The sequence below is a fragment of the Nannochloropsis gaditana genome (assembly GCF_000240725.1).
Source record: "Nannochloropsis gaditana CCMP526 unplaced genomic scaffold scaffold521, whole genome shotgun sequence".
Lineage (NCBI taxonomy): Eukaryota > Eustigmatophyceae > Eustigmatales > Monodopsidaceae > Microchloropsis > Microchloropsis gaditana.
In genome coordinates this window covers 1-7,536 of record NW_005803432.1, presented here as the reverse complement: position 1 = coordinate 7,536, position 7,536 = coordinate 1, and the positions used below count along the sequence as shown (strand labels likewise).

At 54.6% G+C, this 7,536-nt stretch overlaps 1 protein-coding gene across 1 annotated transcript; it reads right to left on the bottom strand.

Annotated features, from left to right (window-relative positions):
• Nucleotides 1–5,117: 5,117 nt before the first annotated feature.
• On the bottom strand, nucleotides 5,118–6,305 carry NGA_0210500 (uncharacterized protein). The gene is made up of 2 exons (XM_005854391.1): nucleotides 5,688–6,305; nucleotides 5,118–5,502 (listed from the first exon to the last, which is right to left on the bottom strand). The coding sequence occupies exons 1-2, from the start codon at nucleotides 6,189–6,191 to the stop codon at nucleotides 5,356–5,358; spliced, it is 651 nt and encodes a 216-aa protein (XP_005854453.1). The 5' UTR covers nucleotides 6,192–6,305; the 3' UTR covers nucleotides 5,118–5,355.
• Nucleotides 6,306–7,536: the final 1,231 nt, after the last annotated feature.

Below are 7,536 nucleotides of genomic sequence, written 5' to 3'. Positions count from 1 at the left end.
GCGTGTCGACACAGAGAAAAGGGTTGGGGGAGAAATGAGGGAATGCGTGGATGGACGGTTCTCTGCCCTGTATAGAGACAGGTGGCGGGCAGCAGGCCCCGCTGAACATCCCTCACGGCCTGGAGCCCGACGCACGTGGCATGTATATACAAAGGAAAGCCTAGAAGCCTCCGTCGAGAACATGCGCGACAGAGGAGCGAGGCTTTGGATTCATGGAGAGATCCCAGGCTTGCCGGCGACCTTTGGCAAGGCTCGGGAGTGAGGAGGGAAGAAAGGGTTGATTTGAAAGTGGGGGAGAGGAAGGAACAAAAATGCCGTAGGCGCGTTTGGGAGACAATCGTTAGGGTCTCACGGGAAATTATTTTCAAAGCATGAAATGTGTGAAGAAGTTTGCGAGGAGAAGAGCAGCCGTGTGCATGTAGGTCCGAACGTTTTGTAGTCGAGACCACTCGGCGGGAGCGCACGCTGTGTCGCCGTGGAAAATATTCAGCCCCTTTAACATCAAATCAAAAAGAAAAGTACGACACGAACAGAGAAGCTTCAGACGGGCACTCGTGGCATGGAAGAATCGGTGTGAACAGTGCTCGTTATTGCCATGGATCCCTGTTTGGTTCACGCTACCTTCGAATCCGGTGATGTCTCCTTGTTCCTAGGCGCCAGGCTGCCGTCATGCCAGCCACCACCGAGCCAGCGTGGAGGACGGAAGTCTCGTTGATCGGTAGGCAACTTCGCTCCACTCAAGAAGAGCACCACGCGCCGTCAACGGTATGAATTCGAGAGCATCAACAAGGAGACGCATACCATGATGCTTGCCCTAAACGTGGCTTTCTGTCACAGCGGAGGTATTTCCGTTCATCTTACTTTTTTACCTTCTTCCACTGTCCTGTGCAACTTATCTATCCGTGCTGGGTCAAAATGCTCATCATGCAGTGCCAGGCGCATCTTCATGGTCCTCATCGGCTTCTATCCCAGCACTACCCCGGGCATTACCGGCCCTCCGCTCATTTCATTTGGAGCATCTCTTCTCCTGGAAGGAAGCCTACCGACAAATTTACGTGCTCACTTCCGTCCAAAGCGTGGGCTATAACGTCTATTTATCCCACGTATTTCATCCATACAGTCGAGTGTTAAAAATGGCGCGAACTCCCTGGGGCCACAACCTCTCTCCATCAGGGTGCCTTGCCGTTTCACCCATCTATCTTTTCAGCCTCTAAGGCTATCTCAACGCGCCCTTCAATTGCTTTCTCCCTCCTCCTCGTCGCCCCACAGGCGCATGCTCTCATGCTCTTCTTCCCCTTCCCCCCCGCTTGACCCTGCTCCTCTTCCTTCCTCCTCCTCTTCCTCCTCCTTCCTCCGCACGACCAGCTCCTCGAGCTCCTCTCCCCCTCCCCCTCCTTCCTCCTCACATATCGACGTGAGCGAGGGTTTCTTGCTCGCCGGCCCATAGGCGCTTCCTCCTCTGCCCCATACCTCCTCCTCCTCCTCCTCCTCCTCCTCTTCCTCCTCCTCCCCGGCTTCCCCCCCGGGAAACGCCTCGTCATTCCCACTCACTGGCGAAGGCTCTTCCTCCCCATCGCCCTCTGCCTCCTGCTTCTCCTGATGTCTCCGCTTCCGCCTGCCCGTGCATCCCCCCACCTCACCTTCCTTCCCTGCGGCCAGGGAGGGGAAAGAGAAGGAGGAGGCTCCCGAGGTCACCTTTCCCCAACGCCGGTCCCAGGGTTTTATCGTCAATAAGGTGTTGCTTTTCTTTTTCTCTTCCTGCGCTTGTATCACATGGCACGCGGCGCTCTGTGTTGTCGTGCTCTTCATCGGTCTATCTCGTGGGGGCTCGCCCTGTTTGCTATTGAGAAGGCTTGGTTGTAGGGAGGCGAGAGGCGGACGATGCCGCTGCCACCGCTGCGGCGCATCTGTGATCTTGTCCAGGACTTGAGCCTCGCCCCCTGCGATGAAGGCGCAGTGCGGGAGAAAGAGGGAGAGAGGCGTGAGAGTCCGGGAAGGCAGGGGCGGGAGAATTTGCCAGACCGAAGGGGAAAGAAAGGAGGGTTACTATGGCATGCACGAGTCATCTGGTATTACGGTCTGCACAGAGTCTATGCATGGGCATAAGAATTCAATGTGCAGGGCTTATCTCTTGTCAATGCGTGGTTTCTGCCCCCTGCGCGAGCTCCTCACCTTTCCTGAAGTCAATAAAGAGGCTTCGACGGGGACTCCCAGCACCGGAAAGAAGCCCGGATGAGGCCGACGAGATGCTGCTATTGCTATTTTCGTTCTCCATCAGTAGATACACAGATTTGTGGTCCAAGTATGGTCCCTTAAATATGCGTGATACGAATTTGAGGGCTCGGGTGAGTTAATGAAGGGGCGGCAATGGCGCGCGAGGTCAAATTTATGCTACAAGCAACACACTCCAAGCAGGCCGATCACGTTTATTTACGGTACAATTAATGTTCAAACAAGGCACAATTCCAATGGCCTGAGCATGAATTCGGAAAGAAAGCATGTGCGACAAATATGCAAGGGTTTGAGAGGGGGCATGCAATAGAACAACCTTAGGAGGAAAAATGCATGGGGCCGATCCCAGGAGGACACACTCTCAAAATTACGTGAGACCCGTCTCACTTCAAGAAAATCACTTATGTATTGTCATGCAGACGTACAAAGCCTGTCATTGATACTATGGTGTGTAATTTTAGGCGGGGAGGGAAAGACGGAGTGCCATGTCCGTTAACGAGTTGGCGCGGGCGGGAAGGCATGCGAGGGGGGGAAGCACTTTTAAATACCCTCAAGCCAAACCCGGAGTCACGACGGTGGGCGAAAGAACAGTCAATGTGAGATGTCAGTCAATTTTCAGGTATTTCCTTTTCCGCACTCGCTTACCCGGCCGTATTTGGCTGGGCGCGGTAGTGTACATTAACTTTTTTTCCCTCCCGCCCCCAGGCCAGGTGTTGCCACAAGATACTTTTTCAGGCTCTTTGAAAGAACGATTTTCATGCCGGAATATACACATCATTATAATGCATCCTGCAGTAGCCAGCCAACAAACTAAAAATGCCTCCATTGCATTGCGTTTAATCTGGTGCGGGACTTGCCGCTCCTGTCGTTGTGGCCCATGCTCGTGCGAGTGATTCTCCCCCCCTCCCTCCTCGATCCTCTGAACGCTCTAATACCTTCCATCACTTCCATTTTCCTGCAAGCGGGGTAACTTCGCCGTCGTTTTCACCCGCCACTCCACCTCCTTCCCATCCCTCTCCAAGCTTTCTGCTGTCCGAGTGACCCATTCCAAGGCGTGTTGGTGCACGTTCATGATCCTGACCATGTTCGCCACAGGGCTCTCGTCGCTCAACCGTTTTTCCAGGGCCCCACCCACCTGATTGGAGAGCTCCCGAATTCGGGTCAAGACACGCCGAAGCCTGTCATCGACTCGCACTGCCAATTGGTGCATGGCCACGCGTTCTTCCATCCCGCCTTGGTCCCTGAACAATCTTCCCTCCCCCCCCTGCTGGATCGCGCGCTGCCGCCACCTGTCCCCTTTCTCTTCCATCATCGCCTCCAACTCCCGTAGCTCCGCCTCGATCGCTGCTTGCTTCCCTTCCACGCGCATCACCTCCCTCCAGACTGCCTCCCATGCCGATGAGACCTCTCTCACCATCTCTTCCCCCTCCCGCGCGCTTCTCCTTGCATCCTCCACCTCTGCTTCCATCCGCGCTATCTCCGCTTGCTCCTTCTCATGTCTGGCCAAATCTTCTTCCAGACAAAGCATGAGCTCCGCGTGGATCTGCGCCAGGGAGGTGCCCTGAAACTCAATCGCGAAGCGTCGGCCCGCCTCCTCCTCTTTGAAGGCCTGGTGCAAGGACGCGTGGAGGGCAGGCAGACGAGATTTGTCCGCTTCCGCCTCGCGATCCGCCGGCTTCTCGACCTGCGACGTCGCGGCAAGCGCCCCTCCAGGGGTCGTGGCCTCTGTACGGGGTACGAGGGCCGCGCTGGCGACGTTCCTGGTGGTGCTCGGGGCCCTGTCATTCCTGCCGCCTTCCCCGCCGAAAGAGAAGGACACTAGTGCTGGCGTCGACGACGTGGCGCCCTGTGCGGATGTGGAGGTGCCCGAGCTGGGGGCACTGCCGCTGCCTCCGCTCCCTCCAAACCCACCGAAGGCAAAAGGAGAAGGAGCAGGCGCTGATTTTGACGCCCCCCCAGTGGATGTGGCGGTGACCTTGGCTCCAGCAGTGCTGCCTCCTCCACTGCCTCCCAACCCTCCAAATGAGAAAGGAGAGGGCGCCGACGTGGTGGAAGCAGGGGCTGGTGCAGGAGCGGAAGAAGGAGGAAGGAAGGAAAAGGAGGATGCCGGTGTCGACGCAGGCACTCCACTGCCACCAAATTGAAAGGAAGAAGGCGCTGGATTCGATCCTCCTTGTGTTGATGATGGCGGCTGCATATTGCTGAGCAGGTACCTGCAGTATCGGTGTACAAGGCAGGAGAGGGGGGCGAGCTGAGGCGTGGAACGAGGAAGGCAACAGAGCACATGCAAATTATACTGTTCCAGTCCGATACTGACCACATGCGTTTGCACACGTTTATTTAATTATGCCCATCACTCTCTTTAACGGTGAGCTGAGTAAGTCAGGATCATAATCATAGATCCCTTTCCGGCTAGCGAACACGTGACTGAAAAGCGAGGCGAGGGCGTCTCTCTTGGCCCACATGGTAATAAATAATTCAAGTAGAATCATAATCAGGAGGGCTTGCGCAGTTTCAACATCCTTTCCTAATGTTTTTATCATCTTTTCCGTGTCCGAAAAGGGAGACGAATAGGGAAAGGACAAAAAAAATAGACTGGAGATGCATGACTCGTGTGAACACAGCCTGGCTAACACTACATTTCCATCTAGCCTCTCCCCGCGCCTTTTCACACGTAAAATCGGTTTTTTAACCATCAAACAAATGCTTTCCGAAAATACCACAACCTCTCATTCGTGACTGTGCCTGGCCTCTTCAGTGATTTTTGGGACGGTGTGGGCAAATTGCTTGCCGTCAGGTATGCGATACGCAAACGTACTTACCAAACGAGAAAATCATTTACGGAGAAAAAAAAGATTGTGCCTCGTTGCTGTGGCTGGCAAAAATTGTCAACATTCGATCTGAATTTGCCTCAAAGAATTTAGGGTGCAACGTTGATTTTGCCGGATTAAGAACTTATTTTCCTTCCACCTGCCACTATCGTCAAGTCCCTCGATTCCCATCAAAGCCCACGGCACACTTTGTAACAATCGACTCACGGTTCCCTCTGCTCCCCTTCGAGCCCACGGCACACATTGCAACTATCGACTCACGGTTCCCTCTGCTCCCCTCCGCTTTTCGTCCTCATTCCTTATCTTCTAGCACGCCCCTGGCCACCAAGGGTCGAATCACATACTTATTAAGTGCAGGGGCGAGGGCGAAGGCAACGCCAGCACGCAGGGGGAGCGCGACACGAGCAAAGGTGAGGAAGCCTGCAGAAAAAGCTGCTACCTGATTTGTCGTATGAAAGGGGAGGACGCGGATGGAGGGCGAGCACGGGGTCAGAGAAGGCCGCAATTCTCCGCGCGCTCGCACAGAAAACCCTGCAGCCACGATAGGACGAGGGATGCAAATGGAACGCAACCGTCACGGAAGCCATTTGGGATCATTGTCCTCTCCTGTAATGGATGTCTCACCTTTGCTTGCCCGTCACTCGTGCTCAAATCCAGCCACTCCCCCGTGCTTTGATGGAAGGCGACGATCCCTACTGGCAAGGAGATAAACCAGAACAACACCTCAGACGCAATGTAGGACGCAACACCTGCCAGCCCAAAATCTTGCAGTCGCTCGCGGAGGGACCGTGGGTCCGCGTCGTTCTCCTCTGGCTGGTAGCCAAGGCGAACGAGGAGGGAGGTGATGGCGTTGGAAGGAGTGGAATCCTCCCGCGGCGTCGCAAAAGTGCGGAAATCGAACAAAATGTGTCGTCTTCTTGAGATGCTGGTGCTGCAGCGTGTGCTTGAGGGGAGCGGGAGGCTATCGAGCGTGAGAGAGGATAGTGGCCGGGAGGACGTGGAGGAAGGGACACGAGAGGGCGAGGAGGTAGAGAAGCGTAGCGGGAGAAGGAAGGCTCGTGTGCATGAGATGAAGAAGAAAAATATCAGGAAGATGCTTGAAAGGCCCTTGTGGACTGTTCGGTCCATCACAAAGGGGATTTGACGCCTCTCAGTAAGGATGAGTCTCAGTCAGGAGGGCTGTTTGAGCGGTGCACCGCCAGTGGCAGAACGAAAGGACCCTCCCCGCCCGAGCCGGAACCTAAATGTGGATGTTGCAAGGATTAATTTGAAAAGAGAAGGTGTGTAATGAGCGCGAGGGCAGGACAGAGATGGTGACACATGAAAGTGGTAGATGTAGAACAACAAGGAGTATCAGGATCGTGCAGTCAAACCGCCTTCAAACGAAAGAAAGCCAAAAATCCCAAAGGCCATGGCTGACAGTCTGCATGTACATTCTCTCACTGAATGAAGCAGACGTATTTCCAGAAAGGCGATGCACTGTCATGCTTGAAATTTATCGTCACACCAAAAGGGCCATAGGCTCTCGAACAACCTCCTGCCCCTCATCTTAACGGTCCTGCGACTACACCAACACGGAGCAGAAAAAAGGGCTGAAACTACGTTAACTCTATCCATTGGCACAAAGACACCCAAACAAAACCTCCGACATGATTGTCTTGGACTCTAGAGGTGGAGCACCAGCCCTTTCGTGATTTTACAAGAGCGTCGTTCATCCGCATAGACACGGTCCTGCTGACCCGTGCGATACTGGCTTGTACCCACTCACATGCAAGCGACACCGCAGCCTCTACCGTGGGCTTTCAATCGCTGGCCATCATATTTAAGTGGTCTTACGGTCTCGCGCTCAGCTTGCCATCTCTTTTCTGCTCACGCTTTCCCCTTATCCATCCCAGTAGCCTAGACATGCGCTTCCCCTCAACAGCTACAAGCACCTCCTTCCTCCTCCTCGCTGCTATAGGCTGGCTGACCCTCACCTCTTCAGGACGTGCTACTCTCACATACATATGGGAAGGCGACAGAGACAAGGCGAGGAAAAGAGTAGCCCTCCGACAGCTCAAGTTTTTGAGGGCAGAGTTGACCTCGTTGGCAGATCGGATCGAACGGGCGCGGGAGCGCACGAACAAGGCACTGAGGAAGGAGGAGGAGGGCAGAGATGAAGAGGAGGAGGAGGGGGGGAGAAGAGAGGGAGAGAAGGAGGAGGGGGAGAGCGCAGCGTCCACCAGCGCGTATTATCACTTCAGTTCGTCGGGGAGGAAATTCAAGAACAAGTGGGATGAGTACGACGTTGAGAGGGAATTAGAAAGGCTGGAACAAGAGGAAAAGAGGGAAGGGAACGGGGAAGAGAAGCTGGGAGGCGGAGAGGGGAGAGAAGGAAGCGAAGAGGAGGAAGGAGGAGAGGCGAACGGCCAAATAGGGCACGAGGGGAGGAGCGTGGAAGGAAGGAGGGAAGGAATATACACATCATTATAAT